Genomic DNA, 16,376 nt, shown 5'->3' with positions numbered 1-16,376 from the left:
AGTGATTACTCAGTGCTGACCATGAGACTACAAAATCTGAAAGCATGTACAAACTGCTGTCTATCAAAGTTACACTAAAGAGTACTTCCTCGTTTGCAGTGATGAGGAAATTGCAATATTGGGTTAAGTATTCACCTATGAACACACCTACAAAGTTCACAGTAGCTGCCAGTTTCTTCTAAAAAACTCCAAGAAGTCAAACCAATACATCTAGTATTAGTGCCATAAGGCAGTAATGACAACAATGGTTTTATTTATGTTGTGACACTTAACACCGGTTTCAAACAATAATTACATTTGTGAGGTGGTATCATAATAAACACCACAAAAAGCATGTTACAGAAACAAAGAGTTCTGGTAAGATATACAAGTTTAACACAAGAAAGCAAGCTGTGGAAAAATATTTGCAGTTTCCATGAACTGTGTACAACTCAGTGTGAAAGAAACTTGAAGGACAGAAAAAAAAAAAAACAACTTTAAAGACCAAGTTAAGGCTCTTATTTGCGAGTGATCTTCCTATTGGAAGCATATTGAAAATATTTTCTCTAAACAGGATGCAGCTTGAGGACTTAAACCTGTGCAAGAAGCTTCACAATGATGATGCTGTGGAGCTCAATGTCCACATTAGTAAGGACTGCATGTCTTTTGTTTCCTCTTTACACAACTCTTTACTGTACGAATGAGCCTTTACCATATGCACCCCAAGATTAAGACGTGCGTGCAAGCTAAGTCCATCAAATGTAAAAAGATAAAAGGCATTTCTTCTCTTGTCCCCATTCAGCAGGGAACTATAATTGATATTTCCAGAATGGAAGGAAATCAGACACCCTTTTGCAAAAAAAAGCCATATAGAATATCAGTATTTACTGCAAAGTAAACTTGCCTGGTTTAGCTTTTAACATATGTGAAGGCGTAAACCTGGATAAAATCAAGTAAACCAGCCTTTCCATTAAAAGCAGTGTCAGGTACATCGGGCTGCACTCCAGGAAAGCAAGATGAAGAAGCACAAACAGAATTTTCACTAGCACTGAAGAGAATGAAGAGGAGAACAAAGCCTTTAATAAAACCCATAACTAAAACCAGTACAAGTTCCAAAATGGCATCTAACTAAAACTTGGGGGCTTGGTGGCACTGAAAAAGGGATATCACCCAGACAGCTCAAAAGCATCTGACTGATGAAGGGACCTACTATACATTCTGAGGTTCACTTAAAACCATCTTCATGTGTTTATAGATACAGTACCTCCCTCAAAGCTACATTACCCATTTCATCTGGGATTGTGGAAGCCAGGGCAGGAAAGGTCTTTACTGGAAGTTAGCAAAGTTTTTTTGTTTTTTAAACGAAATGCTTTGCAGGCATTGTAGGGTACAAAGTACCCCCCGCTTGAGCACCAAAATGAAAATGAGGTCTTGGACACAGAAAGTGTGGGGGGAAGGAGGGCAGGACATCAGCTCATCCAAGAGCTGCTTCTAATGGATTCTGCCTTAATTGCAGGTACAAAGTACCCACGTGTACTTTGTCTTAAGGAATCTGTTTTACAGCATCACAGAAGAGGTCCGCATTACCCATACACATTGGTCACATCTTGGCCCAGTTGTGCTCCAGTGTGCAAGTAACAGGGCTTTGGTGAGTGCTGCCGCTCTCAGCGGGACTGAGCTGCCCTCCTGGGGCAGGCCAGGCCATCAGCTGGAAATACAGGTCAGTGCAGACATTCCAACAGTCTGAACACTGTAAGCTGGTATATAAAGGGTGCAAACCTTAAGGTTTGAAATCCTATTCTTGGGAGGCAAATTTAAAGCTACAGTAAGTGACTTTAGGAGTCAGAATATCTAAACGCTTACTCTGCCCCTGTTTATTCTCTAGAAGTGACCATGTTTGATACAAGAATAGCATTCTCCATATTGAAAAATTAGCATCACCACATTAGACTGAATCAACTCTTTCTTGTGAAAAGATGCATTAATCCTGATTCAGGCTCTTAGAGTAAATATCCCACAACTGACAACCCAGTTGCCTACTAAGGAGAGGAGATAGTTGGGAAAGGCACACTGCAACATCCAGTTAGCACAACTCACAGGTATCTTTGGCAATGCATCCATTCTAATGAATTATTCCTGTATAAATCTTTCCAAGGACAGCATCCTATTGCCTTATTCACTCTCAATCTCTCTGGATTTCATGAAAGCTCACACTTGAGAATGCATATAACTGTAAAATAACTTTCATTCCTTTATTCAAACTTCACATATACAGTGGACAAAAAGACATTTTTAAAATAGATCCATATAACTATATGGATTTTTGCAACATATCAAATTCAGATCAAAATTAAGATTATACACTGTATTCCATAACCAAGCTAAAGCTTAACTGTATACTTCATTTGTGTAATAAAACCCAGGAACTACTCTGAATACTGGAACATTCACCAGTCAAATTCTACCAAGCAGGAAGTTGTTTACAGCAGTTTGGAGGTTCAGAATCCCTCTTTACAGGGGCTTATACAACCACACTGTAAACAAGTATTCGAATTAGGCAGTTTCCCTTCTGTTCTTCCAAACAGCCTTCATTATACAAAAGCAGCTGCTGTAAGTTGCAACGGATACAGGAAGATTTAGACCAGTGGTTTTCAGTATGCAGGCCACCAACCCCAAATAAGTAGGAGATCATCAGCAGTTATATAAAGAACAGCCAGAGCTTAAACTCAGCTCGTCTTCACAGTCCTGATGTGGATTTGCTCATAGTTGGGTGTTTTTCCTCAGGTGCTAGTAGCACAAGCACTCTTCACGCAACTGGAAAGGACCAAAAGTTTGAAACAAGAGCCAGAAGAGTGACAGTGGATGTGATTTTAAGAGAAAAGTTGGAAGGAACTGCCATATTCTCATGATAAGCCAAAGAGAGCTTCACAAAACATCCAGTCCCAATAGATGAGATAATGACAGTTAAATGCAAAGTTCAAGTTAGCAAATTTCCAGTGTAAAAACGTTCCCTCCACCAGGCGTTCGTACTGCCTTAGTCAGAAATAACTGATTCCAAACACCACTCTTAAAAAATAATACAGCTCTTCTTGTAAAGACTCTGAAAGTACAGGTCATAATGTACTGAAATCTAGATTAACAGGTCAACATTTTACAAAAAAGTTGTAAGACTTAAATAATCCCTTTTTAAACTGCTTAACACATTGATAAATAGCTTGCATGTCAATCAGATATATGCTGTACCGTTTGGCCCTTGAATCCCAAACCTTTCCATAGGAGATACCACACCTAGAACACTGTCAAATAAATAGTGAAAAAACCAAAAGCTTCTGTTTCAAAGCATGAAGAGTAACAGTACGTTACGCAAGATCATCAGCGTTATACATACAGGGAATGCCATTCTGGTTGAACAGATTATGAAGCAGTATTCTCCATGAAATACTAGGCACAAGAATAATCAATTAGACAGGTTTTTCTGCCTAATGGACAAGTCTAAAATTAACATTCTTGGCAATACAACATTGTAACTGATATGCTTCTCAATATTTAAGAGCCTTAATTGCAAAAATCATGAAGCTATGTTTATATTTGTGTCTTTGACAAGCAGTTACAGTTCTGGACAGATTTCTTCTATACGGTGTACTCTACTTCCCAGCTGGTCACGAGTAGCATGTGCTGCACGAGAAAGATTACAAAAAAATACATAATTCTTCACACTCATTGAATATTTTCAAAACACACACAAGTATCCTCCTGAAATCATCTTTGCTTCTCCAAAGGTAACGTTTGCCAAGCCATCTCAGCAACATACAGGCTTTTAGTTTGAGAGTGCAGAAACTTCTGAAATAGTTATTTCACCCTCATGTGCTGAAGAAATGGCTAACACCACTGTTCAGCATACCAAGCACTGAATGCTGACCACCCCCAGAACTGTGAGGATTTAACCCAAGAGTTGAGAGCTCAATTTGCAGAACTAACATACAAGATTCCTGAAACACAAGCAAGCACAGTACTTTTCAGGTCAAATTTCAATTCCAGATGAGACACTTTAAAACAAAACAAGCTTATAAATGAAGGAGCACAGTCTGTTGTGTTTTTCAGGAAGTCATTAAACTCATGGTTTTGAGCCAAAGAACAGTAATAAATTATAGAGAAAGCTCCTTCTCTGTAGTGCTTTTCATATAAAAAGCCCACTATATATATATATATATGCACCTGAAGATTCAGTGGCATAAAGCAAAGATCAAAGAAAACCATGTCCAGACGATAATAATCTTTAAAAAAGGCCAGTTAGGCTTGGGCATGAGTTAGACTTGGTAACAAGTGCAGTTTAACAAGTGAACAGCATAGCTAACAAGCAGAACCAAGTATGCTCCCAGCCTTCTCACTGAAGTCATCCTTAGGGTGACACCACAGTGTATTCTGGATCTACCAAAGGCCAGGAGGGCACACCCAGTCAGCTGACAGCTAAACTGATGAGCAGCCTCTGAGCAGGGTTATGACAGCAATGAATGCCAAATGAACCATAAGGAGAGAACAATAGTTTTACTGCTTGTCAATTAAACCGCTATAGATCACACCCTTGTAGCTGATACTTTTGTGTAGCAGAAGACAGGTCTGCACTGAAATCATCATGCTTAAAATCTACCTACATCAGGAATCTTGCCTTCAGTGATTTCAAAGATAATTTCTAAAGGAAAAGTGTTTATGGAGAGGAACAAAGGTCACTTTTGCTGGCATTTATGTCATTCGTGAAGTCATAAATAGGGAGTAACCAGAGAAATTCCAGAGAACCTGAAATAAGCAATCCTGATGCAGAATATTACAACTTGAACTTTCTTTTCCACCAAAACACTTGGCTGCTAGAATCCATATGCATGCGAAAAGATACAGCTATTTGAGGCAAGAAAGAAATGACCCATCCATTTAAAATACTTGGTAGCCCACAATGAAGACAGGGGCAAAAATACACAAACAGTTCTCACCATTACTGACTGGACTGGCCATCTTCACTTCAATCAGCAAGAAATCTCAGTCTGTAACCAAGAAGTGCAACTTATATTAGCAGACCTGGTGGTATCTGACCGAAGCCGCCTTAAAAACCTGTCCTAAGACTTTAGCCCCTTCTTCAAAAGGAGAGCGTAGAGATTAGAATAGTACCGTTAGTTTTGCTCAAATACAAACCAGACATGATTAGAGGGTAGAAAGGAACATTGGATAAGAAAAATCACAGAGCCTTGAAGGGATCTTCATGGACAAAAAAATTACAAGTGAGAAGAAGGTCTCAAATTGCCTGAAAAACTACCCAGGAGCCAGTGGAGCCCTAGACTCAAAACAGACCACTAATAAATGTCTCTTATGTCACATCTTTACCCAGAATGATGATCAGTACTACAGAAATCATGTTATTCCTCTGAAATAAAAAGACACTGCATGCCAGCTCTCACTTACATAAATTTACTGTCTCAGACATAATAGGTGAGGGGCAGCCACATCACCAGATGAACACTGTAACTTCAGAAGAACTGAAGTTGAATGGAAGAAATTATCAAAATATAGCTACAACATAACACGCAGACAGCTATTTCCTCTGCAGTTAAAAGCAAGCCATCAGAGCTGTTAAGTCAGTTTAACAGAGTGAAGCCAAAATAAGCCATCACAGAAATCAGCTCCTACATCACCCCAATACACTAAGAAACCCCTCTTTTTCTGCTCTCTAAGAAAGCACTTTAAAACACAATGATTTGAAGTTGAAGAGCTCTTTGAAAGCTATCCAGATGAATAATCTTTCCACACTCTTACAGTCTTAACGGGGGACTCTCATTAATAAGAATATTAATAGTATTTTGATCCACTTCTGTGAAGGAAACAACCAAATTGAAATACTGTTTTAAATACCCAATTGCTTAATAGGACCAAAAGCATAGCATGACCAAAAGCACAGACTAGGAAAACACTTGAGTAGCGAGTGTTAAAACCAGCTGAGAAACATTCTGTAGCCCTAATATCTGTTTAATTAACATTTATGAATAAGGAGATTCTTCTGTGCCCTCAGAATACAGATGAGAGAGTGATCGAAAGATGTCATCTCAAAAAGTTACTTCAGTAAAACTTTGACATTACTTTAACACAGCTATGTTGCTGAACATTCATCGTCTCAATGTAGGAATTTCTTAAAACGTGGGCAATGGCAGAAGACAGGTTTATTAACAGTTTTGTCCATTTTCCATCATCCTTTGACCAACACTGCCACAAAGAATCACACTTGACCAGTCTGAGGGCATTCAATCCACCAGCTGCTGCAAAAGGGAGATGAGTACTTAACCTCAGAAGAACTGATCAAGTAGAGAGACCAAAAGCTACAACAGTTGATAGAGAAATTAAGAGATAATGAAACATCAAGGTTTAAGCAGAATGATACAAAACAAAAAGTGAAGAATTCAGAACTACATCAAGTTAATGGAAAGTATTTCAGTATGTCGTGGTGTGGAGGTGAACCAGTTAGTTGATGGGTTGATAAACTGGCAGTTATGTTTATGGAATCTATTGGCCATGAGCAGTCTAAAATTGATAATTACCAGTTGTGGCTCTGAAGCTGGTTATGAGGCAAGGTGGAATGGACTTCAACACTAGAGATGGAAAAATGCTGCAAAGGTGTGCCTTCTTTCCACTGGCGAATGCAGCTGGGGAGCGGAGTTGCCTCTGTTTTACAGCAGAGTGCAGAGAGATGGCAGCTTCAAGCCATGGAGAAAGGTCATAAGGTTGCCTATTGGAGCCCTCCTTTCCCCTGGAGAGTGAAGTTCTAGTAAATAGCCATTATAAGGCATATGTTAAGTTACTGGATAAAGTCAGTCCATTGATGGGTCTCAGACACATACCAAATGACCCTTTCAGAGAAATTATGAAGGCATTAGTCCTCCTGTAATAAATAATGGGACTAAAATGTGCAATCCGCAGAACTTAAAATACACAACTTTGCAAATCACCTTTTTATTGTGTGGAATTTAAAGTCATTTTAGAATTTCTAGTTCACATGGTTTGAGAAGCAAATGTGAACCAAGTTAAACCCATGCAGCATCTTCCCAAGTCTGCAGACTGTACTAACATCTCACAGCTTTGTCAGGCAACAGATGAACGAGGCTTACAGGCTTCATTGCCACTAGTCTCATGAACAACAGATGTCTAATTTTTTTTAATGCCAAAAACTTGTTCGAAGTGCTGTTACACAGAGGTGGGTAGTGAACAGCTGTAATTATTCACCAGAAGGCCACCACAAAAATCAAAGACTTTTATTATACAGTCTACCCTTTTCACCCAGAGAAAAGCTTAAAGATGAAAGAGAAGGTGTCACCCTCTATAGTTGTATGAGTTTCCTATCAAGAGACAGTCCTGAAGCAAGTTTCAGAAACAGCTCCCAGGTAAAAGTCCCAGACTTTCTTCCAGTAACTGCACTAAAAGCAATGCTGAGGTCCTTTTCCCATTACTACAGAAATAAACATTACTGCTTAAGGACAAGTGTGTACTGAAGTCCTAACAGCAGTTCTACATTACAGTAAGACAGGCAGAAATTCTTCCTTAGGAAGTTAGATACACTCCTCTCAACAGGGAGGAAGCATTCACACTAGGTTCCCATTGCTGACTACAGGTTGGTTTGGGAGCAGAATGAGAACTGAACCCCAACATAAGGCCAGGCAGCTTCCAGTGTTCTGTACAAGACAATTCTTCCTTTAAAAGGGATGCTGGCAACTTCACCATGAAGAGTCAGTTATGCTGGGGAAATACTATGAAGCAGAGGTGTTTGCTTTTCTGTTATGTCAGAACAAAAGCCCACATGCTATTTAGCAATACTGATGGTTTTGGTACCATGCTACAACTCTACCTATCAAGCCAGCATGCAGTACTGCACACTGAGTGTTACAGACATACTGTACCCTTTCTATTCATTCTCACACTCCCAACAGCTCAAAGGGCCCAACATGCTTTTTGATTAATCAGTAGCTCACCATGTTCGGTAGCTTCTGTATTCATTGTTTCTACATCTGCAGCATCATGCATCTCTTCATCCTCATCATCATCCTCTTCTTCACCATGCAGTTCTTTTGCAATGAGCTGTCTCGCCAGTTTGATGTTCCGTCCTTCATTGTAGTGCATTTTTCTCTTCATTTCAAACTGTTTCTTTTTCTCTGTGGACAAACAAATGCAAATATTTATTTCTTCCCTTTAAAAAAAATAATCAACATTTCCTCTTCAGAGAGGCACTAACTACTTCCTAGGTCAAATTTATTCCTACCTTGAAAGTACATTGATTACATGATCAAGCAATCACTGAATTAAAATTATTTTCTTCAAGCAGTAGAGTTTTCTTTTAAATGAGTCTGACTTACAAAAAGGCTAGTACTTAATGGACTGGAATGGCTGAAGCACTTTTGAAAGGAAGCAAAGTAAGAACAAGTCTGAACAAAGAGAAGATCTAGTAACAGCATACGAAATTCTAAAGTTTCACAAGCCTTGTTTCTAAGTAAACTTAAGGACAAACTGAAATGTTCTGGTGGGATAGGAGATGAACTTTTGCAGATGTCCGACTTGACTCCTGGCTAGCTACCAAAGGCCAGTTATGAGAGATATATTTACCACATGTAGAAGAAAATATTTTCCACTTTCCCCATGGCCTGAAGCCTAACTTTGCTCCATATATTAAACATTAGCGGGTCTAGCAGTAACACGTTATAATTAAACTTTGTTTATTGGCAGCCCCAACACTGTTTTTTTTCCCCCTTTAGAATAGTAAGGTTACACACTCAAAGTGGGAGCCAGGAAAGATAAGAGACAACAGCTAGATAACACAAGCCTGAAACCTTAGAAGCATTATTGTTTGACTCAAAAAGTTCTGGCCCAAGCTAACACAAAATAACATCTTTTGAAGATGCAGTTTGCTTCAGAATAAGTGTAGATTTCATGCTGGATCCATTGAAAACCGACAGAAATATCATCTGTATGTTTGCAAGCAACTAGCAGCATCTTAATTGCAGCAGTACTCATTGAATTGTTAAGTCTACCTGAAATATGTTCAGATTAAGAATTACTCCCTCACCCCAAAACCAAAGACCTTATTTGAGAATAATTTTCTTAAGAGAAATTCCCACACCTTAAGCTTGTATACAAGGGGACAGCCAGTAATAAAAATTCCTGTTTATATATAGATCCTGAACAGTTTGGATTAGAAACAAACAGCACATTTGTCCAGTCTTTTACTTACCCTTCAAAGACTATTTATCTCCATTTTAAAATCACAACATTTTCTGATAGCACTTTTTCTTCATGAATATTTCTTGCTGAAAATCTGAAACTATTTGTAGGAAAAACAAAACAAAGAAAACAACTCATGCCTACCTCGTTCTTCAGGTGTTAATTCCTCATCCTCTTCCTCCTCCTCACTGCTTTCCTCTTGCTTTGCTAAAATCTTGGGTCCTTTACCTTCAGCTGCAGCTGCCAGTCTACATAAATAATGCAACACAAAATGCTGAAACAGCAAGTTTTTCACTGTTTAAAATCCATGAAGTTTCAAAACACTCATGCGAACTGCTTTGTTCATTATTTCTGACGTATTTATGTGTGCTAACAACCTGCAAGAGGTTTAAAGTACCAGTGGCACTATCAAATACCGAAAACTACTTAATTTGACAATAGCAAAAGTTTGACTTCTGAAGAAACCAACACCACCTTTCCATAAAGAAAAACTACTCCAGGAAAGAAAAAATTGTCATAGAAAATTGACTAAATGTTAATACTTACTTTTTACTCAACACATCTGCTTTTAAGGGCTCATTTGATTCTGAATCACTCACTGCATCCTCATCATCTTCTCCTACCATGCTTGAAGGGCAAACAAAAAGTAGTCTTTATCAATAATTTGCTGCTTAAAATTTGCTTGATAACACAGTCAAAACCCTACAACACTCAAGTAAAAGACTCCTTTAATACTTCAAAACTTTTCCGAATCTAACATATATTGATATGACAACTATGTTCTAGTACACAGATGTTAACTGAAAAAAAAAAAAAAATCAAATCAATACAAGTCATACTTATTTATTCCATTCAAAGCCTAAAGCCTGACAGACATAAACCTTCTAAAAACTGACTTTGTCCTTTTTGACAGTTCTCCTTGATCGCTATAAGCCTTTATTTAGAAGCTTTGTAAATCTGAATGAGTAGCATATATCCGGTAGGCCTGCACAGTCTGTCAGGCAATCAGCTATAATAATACTATATCATCCAAAAAGTCAATTTTTCTGTAGAACTACTATGCCACCCGGCATCACTTAGGGCAGCAGTTTAGCAAGCCTACCTGTGATAAGGAGTACTTGGCTCATCTATTTTCATCAAGCCATAATCTTTGCCTGCTGGGTGGTACGTAGCTATGATGTTCATTTCATCCCACTTCTGGGATTTTTTACTGAAATAAGAAAACAAAGTTAAATTTCCTTATATTCTAAACCCAATTAGTTCTGTTTGGCCACAGAACAAATGTTTAGAATGTGTTTTGACCTCCACTACATACTAAGCACAAAGAATATTGTTAGGACATACACGCGTGTTCAAAGTATGGCTATTAAATACTGTTCTATACATACTTGAAGTCATGACAAATTATCAGTGCAACTTAATTTCCCTAACAAATCACAATAGCTAAATGAACTCAGTGATCTTTAATGTATTCTTATACATACATATATCTCCCTCAAGAGACTACCAGTCTTGTTCAATCACTGTCCCATTAACCGTCTGCTCTTGTTACAAATTGCTGTCAAATCATTCTTCCTCTTACTACAACTCCCACCACTTCAACAAAACCAAGTAACTTCCACCTCACCTCTGCCTGGTGAGCTGCTATGGTTATTAGCAAAACTGTTACATAAACAATACCAACCAACAAATAACTTCCTGCAGTGAAATAAACAGCACTGAACAAGCTGGTTATTAATACTGCTTTTGTCATCTTAAATTGGAATCATAAAACAGAACTGATTCACTTCTGTAATTAAGCTGAGGGAGTTTCACATTTTACACAGGCAGCAGTGATGTTACATTATTTACAATTTCCTCAATTAATCAGAGAATGTACCATTTTATGTACATTTGCAGAAACAAAAGTCCACCCGGGCTAACAAAATATGTAAGCCACAAAGAAAGCAACCACCTTGTGGCCAGAGGAAGTCACCCCTCCACTGATCTAAAACCCACAGAAATGTTTAATCAACAAACACTACCAGGTTCCACATTTTCTCTAAAAAGGTTATTGCAAGCTTCATACCAGGTGGTCTTAAACTAAACCAAGAAATTTAACTTCAGAATATTAACATAACTCCACTATTTAATATTACCTTATGCATTAACATATTTCTGTTGCAAATCATTATTTACAGAAGCAGATGTTACAGGGCTTTGTTGTTTTTTTCTGTTTGGGGGTTGGGGGGGGGCAATGGGGACAGGGACAGAACGGACACGGACAGTTGGCTAGAAGACTTTAACTTACCTACTTTTATTTAAACACAGACCGTTCCTATAACAAATTTGAAAAATATGTTCAATCTCAGTAACGCAACTGCTGTTGAGCAGAATGCTATCTGTAAAACAAAACTGATAAAGCAAAATTCCAAGCACAAACTACACATTTACGGAGAGCACTGCATAATGCAATGGGGAAAAAACTGAAGGTATAAATAAATAGATGCTGAATCCTACATGCCACAGACATACTCCAGAAGCAAATACAAATTAAGTGAGCTTAATCCCCTTAGCATATAGCAACCAATGCCAAACTCTCACGTTTGAGGCTTCGGATCTATTTAATCATTTTGTTTGAACTGCAACACAAGGATTGCAACCTAAGCGGACAACACGTGAGTCAGATTGCCTGCTCTGGCAGGCCGGAGAATCATGAGCTTCAATGATGACAAAGCAAGAGCTCTAGTCTAGGAATGCCAGTTATTCCAACCTATCTATTTAGGAGTCAAAAATCACCAGTTAAACATCAGATAAACACCTGCTTAAAGTTCATCTATAACTACAATAAGATGATCATACAGTTACGTAGTGAGCGCGTGAGAATTTTTACTGGCCATAGCAGCAGGACAATGGTACACAGCCCCTGTCAAGAGACACGGCCTCGCTGAAGAAGAAATATGACAGATGGGAGAAACTCCCATCACATGCTTTGTGTTCACCACACTTGCCCAGAGCACATCAAGGTTTATTGCTTGGGCTCACAACTCAATACCTAATAATAATATTGGCAACTTTAGAAGAATCTCTTTGGCATATACCACTCTTGAAATCAGACAGCCTACAGCTAGCCATTCAGTAACTTATAAATACAAGACTGAGGAAGCTTTTAGTGGTTTCGTTTTCCGCAAGCATTTCTTTAAACTCAGATTCCAACACTAAAGGCCTTGGCTGTGGAACACCTCCCAAAACACAATTTAAAATTCAGCTAGGAAAAAAGTTATCATTAGTGGCAAACAGACAAACATGTCATTTCACCCCTCCATGTAAAAAGCCATCACAGGAGAGTGACTAAGTGCTCTAAGAACCCACACCTCCCTTGACTGTCTCCAATTTAGCATGCTCAGGCGTGCCTGAGCAGCATAACACTAATGATGGAGCTTTGGACCATCCTGACGCCCCTTCAGATAGAGAAATAGGAAATCTAATCTTCCTTAGGAAAATCAGGTTTGAAAAGTTTCAGAAGTGCTCATTTGTATTCTCTCACATCTTTAAATATACATAATCACTTACTTTGACACCACACCTTGACAGGCAAGAAGTTTCTGGAGCAGTATTACTCAAAGCAACACCTCTCACACTTCACTCCCTCCTACCACAGCAGGCTCTTCTCTTGCCCATTCCAACACAGGTGCTTGCACACACACACACTTACATAGTTACTTTGTAAAACATCAGATCACTCACAGGCTCTTAACAGACAGAGCCTTAAGGCAAGAAGTACTGTACACCAGGAACACCAAGAACAGATCTACAATTAAACCATGATCTCGGCTCTTAGGAGGCAGTTCCAGCGGTGTCCCAATTTCACAGGCTTCCCTCTTGCACCATATTTTCATTAAGGAAGTTTTCCAAAGAATTTTACCATCACTAACAACACTGCAAGGTCAACAATGATGCAAATACACGAGAACTCTACTGAACATGGTGCTTTAGAAGATGACAGCTGACACAATGAGCTCTTTCATCTGCAGCTATTTTTAAAGGTATTCAGACCTGAATTTCAATACTAGAGATAAGCAGAGAGGCTGACAGAGGTGCACAAAGAAAACAGATACCTGAATTTATACACTAATTTTTAATCTTCAAGGAAAATCACAGCTGTACTATTTATCATCCTTTTAAGTACAAAATTATTTTGCTGAAGTTGGAAGTAACACTGATTTAATGAAGCATTGCCGACCAAAAATAATACCGCGCACAAACCAGCTTTAAATACCCTATACTGATCTTTCCAGGAAATCTTCTAATGCCGCCTGCCAGGTTCAGCCAATACCCTTTAACTTCCAAGGGAATTTCAGAATTAATCTAATTGACTTTATTGGTAAACAGGAAACAGAAGCTGGACTCCTGCCCACTTAACTGCTTTGCGAGAAGTTACTGAGTACTATAACCAATACACCAAATACTCAGCTCATCAGTTTGTACTCTGTTTTCTGGCCATTCTTCAAGATGGTACAAAAGAGACTGCAGAAAATTAAATAGAGGCTACCAACAGCCAGATTTACTTTATGTCTGATGTGGTAGTAAACACCTTGTGCTACATCATAGTAAAACTAAAGAACAGGAAAAAAAAAAACAAACCACATTTGTGTAGCACGTTGCTACCTACATTCACCTCCTTCAAGAACATCATCTCATTCCTTCAGTTACAAAGATCCTTCCCTGGAAAGCAGGAGCACCTAGCACAGGCAACACTGAAACCCAAAAACTTCTCATTCTTACCTTGCTGACTTCAGACTGTAATCATGACTGAACTAGGCAAAGAGAAAAGGAATATTACCATAACATAAAAAAATAACTACATGTCCATTTTATCATTATTTCTCTCTTTGCACTGAGTGCAGTCCTAAATGAAGAAAACCATCAAAAGAAGTTTATAAACATAGAGTTCAGGTCAAACCCTGGTCACCACAGTGCGATGGGAGTTTCACAACAACGTTAGGCAGTGTGTAGTGGATGCCAACATCTGAAAAAGTGCAAGAATTCTTACTGGTCAAGGACAGCTGCTGGCTGGCTAAAAAACACTTCTTGCGTATTTGGACTAACTCAGCATGTTCCAATTAAACCAAGATTTTCTTGTCATTCAAAACACAAACCACATGGCCAAGGCGTATTCTCAAGTGTAAGATCTTTACAGATGAATCTTGCACAACCAAGAATACATCTTACTTTCAACCCAGGAAAGGTCCCCTCCCCAGCAACAGGCTTCTGGTTACAGAGAAATGAGCTACCTTTGAGAAGACTGAGAATAAATCTCCTCTGGCAAAGCGTACTTGCCGAACTGCAAACTATCCTCATAGCAACTGTAAAACCTTCCCGTTGGTCTTTCTGAGCGAGCATTTAAAGATAACACTGCTTCTGCTAGTATTTCATAGACAGCAAAGAATCGCATCAGCTCTTTCAGCTGCGCTCCTGGAAAAAGTCACGACTACAGTTCCCCCGGTCCCCGCACCTTCTCCCCCCGGGCGCACAGCCCCGGCATCCCCCATCTCCGCACAGACCCTGCCCCAAGCGCTCCTCCAGCCTCAGCCGAGTGCTTCCACGGCCTGAGCCCACCGGCTCCCGGGCCGCCGCCGCCCGGGAAGCCGACGGGAAGGACCCACCAGCCCAGCGCTACCCGCCCCCTTACCCCATCCCTCAGAACGGGAGAGCCCAGCAGCCCCCAGCGGGAGACGCCGCCGGGCAGGCCCCGCTCCGCCGAGACCCCGGGGAGCGGGACGGCTGGAGGCCGCGGGGCCGGAGGGGAGGCCCCTGCTGGGACCCGCCGCCTCACCACCACCGGCGCCCCGCCTCGGCCTGGCCCTCACCCGTGCTCGTCCTCGTCGCGGGCCGGGCTGGCCCGCCGCACGCCGGGGGCCGCTCCCCCCACCGACAGCTTGCCGCCGCCCTTCTTCAGGATGCCCTTGATGGGCCCGCGCCCCGCCGCGCCCGACGTCGAGGCGGCCGGCACCGAGGGCGCCTCCATGGCCGCGCCGCCCGCCCGCCTCCTCGCTTCCGGCCTCCGCCGCCGCCACGCCCGGCCCCGCCCCGCCGGCGCGTCAGAACCGCCGGCGCGGGCAGGGAGGGCCCCGCGCCCCCGCGCGCCCCCCCGCGCCCCCCAGCGGCCGGCGGACCGCCGCGCCCCCCGGCTGCTGCGCGCCCGCGGACCCCGGCAGGGGCGGGAGGTTGTTGCGCGCGCGCAGGGGCCGGTGCCGCGCGGGCTCCCGCGTGGGCGCGGGGCTCGTGCCCGCCGCCGGGGCATCTGCACCCCCGCGGGGCGCGCGGGCGGGGGCGCGGGGCCGAGGCGCCAGGCGCGCGCGGGTGCGGTGTCGCGCGGGGGAGGCCGCGGCGGCCGGGCGGCTCCCGCCAGGGACCCCCGGGCCCTCGCGCTGCCCGGGCGCTGCGGCCGGGGCGGGACAGCCCCGGAGCGCCGCGGGGCTCCGTGACGCCGGGAAAGAGGCAGCGCGGGGTGCGGGGGGCTCGGGCGCGGCGGGCTCCTGACGCCGAGTAAAACGCGTCCGTTTCCCGGCGGCACCGCAGATCCCGGCTCCCGGCCGCGTCCGGGGCGGTGGCCGCCCCCGCGGTGGGGCCCCCGCCCGGGGGATGGGGGGTACGGCACCGCTCCGCACGAGGAGGAAATCAGGAATCTGGTGAAGCAGTGAGGAAACGATCTGCCCCAAAAATCTAACGCACGCGGGAGCCACCGTGCAGCCGTCAGCACCCTGGTGGGTTTGTGTTCGTCCTTACAGCCCGAGGATGCGGGTGGAGTGTTTGATTTTGTGCCACAGGCGCTGCGGCATGAGGATTTAAAAGTTTAAAGGGATCATGGCGTAAAGGCAGCAGTCGCCTCTGATCCCTGCAAGGCCTCCTTCCCGCCTCAGCCTCCTCCGGCTGGTAAAGATCGGTGAAGTGCTGGTTCCCTGCTCGGCTCCTGTAGCCCTCCCAGGGCAAGCAGGCGCTTTGCTGCACACCCACACTGACCGGATTCCGCCACAGTGAGTGTAGAACATTTCCTGCGCATTTACGTTATGTCCACATTGTTATTTCCTCGAGTCACTAAAAGCACCAGGAGATGGGGGGCACTGCCAGCCAAAGCCATGGCACGGGTTCACTGGCATGGCTCAGGCGAT

At 42.4% G+C, this 16,376-nt stretch overlaps 1 protein-coding gene across 5 annotated transcripts; it reads right to left on the bottom strand.

The window, feature by feature from the left end:
• Positions 1-216: 216 nt before the first annotated feature.
• On the bottom strand, positions 217-15,263 carry PPP1R2 (protein phosphatase 1 regulatory inhibitor subunit 2). Of its 5 annotated transcripts, none has more exons than XR_012624296.1 (8): positions 15,075-15,263; positions 10,328-10,435; positions 9,772-9,852; positions 9,370-9,473; positions 7,983-8,162; positions 6,558-6,781; positions 4,965-5,015; positions 217-3,654 (listed from the first exon to the last, which is right to left on the bottom strand). XR_012624296.1 is itself a non-coding variant. In XM_074833905.1 (7 exons), exons 1-6 carry the CDS (start codon positions 15,230-15,232, stop codon positions 5,011-5,013), a joined length of 636 nt encoding a protein of 211 aa, XP_074690006.1. In that variant the 5' UTR covers positions 15,233-15,263; the 3' UTR covers positions 217-3,654; positions 4,965-5,010. The 5 variants fall into 5 exon arrangements, 3 of the variants coding, with proteins under 3 accessions (XP_074690006.1, XP_074690005.1, XP_074690004.1); XR_012624298.1 differs by having other exon boundaries at positions 6,558-6,766; XM_074833905.1 differs by lacking the exon at positions 6,558-6,781.
• Between the last annotated feature and the right edge of the window lie 1,113 nt (positions 15,264-16,376).

This window comes from Strix aluco, chromosome 9, assembly GCF_031877795.1.
Source record: "Strix aluco isolate bStrAlu1 chromosome 9, bStrAlu1.hap1, whole genome shotgun sequence".
Taxonomy (NCBI): Eukaryota; Metazoa; Chordata; class Aves; order Strigiformes; family Strigidae; genus Strix; species Strix aluco.
Note: the sequence above shows the minus strand (reverse complement) of the source record. Positions and strands in the feature narration are given on the sequence as shown.

Excerpts from the sequence above, each read along its gene's own strand:
- PPP1R2 (XM_074833903.1), bottom strand. The coding sequence starts at position 15,232 with ATGGAGGCGCCCTCGGTGCCGGCCGCCTCGACGTCGGGCGCGGCGGGG. Across the intron at positions 8,163-9,369 it reads ATTAACACCTGAAGAACGAG|AGAAAAAGAAACAGTTTGAA; the intron begins GTAGGCATGAGT and ends GTTTGTCCACAG. Across the intron at positions 6,279-7,982 it reads TACAGAAGCTACCGAACATG|CAGCTGGTGGATTGAATGCC; the intron begins GTGAGCTACTGA and ends TCCCTTTTGCAG.